General features: G+C 45.2%; 1 protein-coding gene across 1 annotated transcript in view; it reads right to left on the bottom strand.

Annotated features, from left to right (window-relative positions):
• Positions 1-1140, bottom strand: part of LOC101846696 (metalloreductase STEAP4) — a 6864-nt gene that overhangs the window by 431 nt on the left and 5293 nt on the right. Inside the window, exon 2 of the mRNA XM_035972925.1 lies at positions 43-577. Within this exon, the coding sequence (XP_035828818.1) occupies positions 43-431 (389 nt within the window). The 5' untranslated portion in view covers positions 432-577. The remainder of the gene's footprint in view (positions 1-42; positions 578-1140) is intronic.

Below are 1140 nucleotides of genomic sequence, written 5' to 3'. Positions count from 1 at the left end.
ATTATTAAAGTAAAAAAAAAGAAAAAAAGATTTGAGAGTAACCTGAATGCTTTGACTACCCGTGCCTCTGGCAAAAGACCCTGGAGAAACTCTGCGTTGGACGAGGACACTGGCGTAGATTTAGATCTGTTGGAGACGTCCACGATGATCTTTCCGGCTACGTCACTCCGGAACTCTCGGGCGAAGCTTTGGAAATTGGCCACCCTCAGAGCTAACACGATGACGTCACTTTCTTTCATGGCTTCACGCATCCCCACAACACGAGGGGTACCGAACGTGTCATCACGCGTCTTCTGAAGGTCCCGTGATTTTGGTCGTCTGCTTCCGAAAGTGACGTCATACTGCGATCTGAGAAGTCGCTTCCCGATGGCTTGACCAAAGTTTCCAGTGCCGAGAACAGACACGGACTGTTGAGGAGCTTGCGCTGTCATGTCGGGGAGGGTGGTGGGTGGATGGTAGGTGGATGGTGGGTGGATGATGGGTGGATGGTGGGAGGTTTACTGTGAGAACTTGCTGGGTGGAGACTTTCTTGTTTTCGGTTTAGAAGAAAGTAGTGACGAGATCACATTGGTCTTTCCTGAGGGGGGGGGGGTGGATAGATTGATAATAATTATTATTGTCTTATTATAAATAGATTGACTTTTTAATTTGAATAAAGAGACGAACGTTGAAGAAATATCGGCCATTTAGTAGATCTAAAGGAACAGCGTAAGAGAGCCAGACAGAAACAACAGAGAGAATTAGAAAGGAAAGAAACAGGACCTACCGAAGGTACCTTCCAACCACTCTCGAGCCAGAATAAAGGAAGCTTGAAGACAAGATGATGGTCAGACTATGTTGTTTAGTAATGATGATCTAAAGAGGGGAAAAGCCAACTGTGTTGGTACAAGCAGGGAAGTTAGTTTGGAGGAAAGAGAAGCGCATCGACGCCAAAAAAAACATATTTTCGTGGTTTTTCTGCCTGCCTCGCTTTTTCTCAGCACAAAATGGACGTTATTATGTCAATAGGATTCTCTTGACTCTTGAAGATCTGTGTGAACTCTTGTAGATGTTCATTGCGTGCTATCATAACGGTTTCAACTGCTTATTTCGTTATTTTCATTTACTTTGGGATAGAGTTTGGGGTGGGGGTGGGGGGTG

Source organism: Aplysia californica, unplaced genomic scaffold (assembly GCF_000002075.1).
Source record: "Aplysia californica isolate F4 #8 unplaced genomic scaffold, AplCal3.0 scaffold00911, whole genome shotgun sequence".
In the NCBI taxonomy this organism is placed as follows: Eukaryota; Metazoa; Mollusca; class Gastropoda; order Aplysiida; family Aplysiidae; genus Aplysia; species Aplysia californica.
Note: the sequence above shows the minus strand (reverse complement) of the source record. Positions and strands in the feature narration are given on the sequence as shown.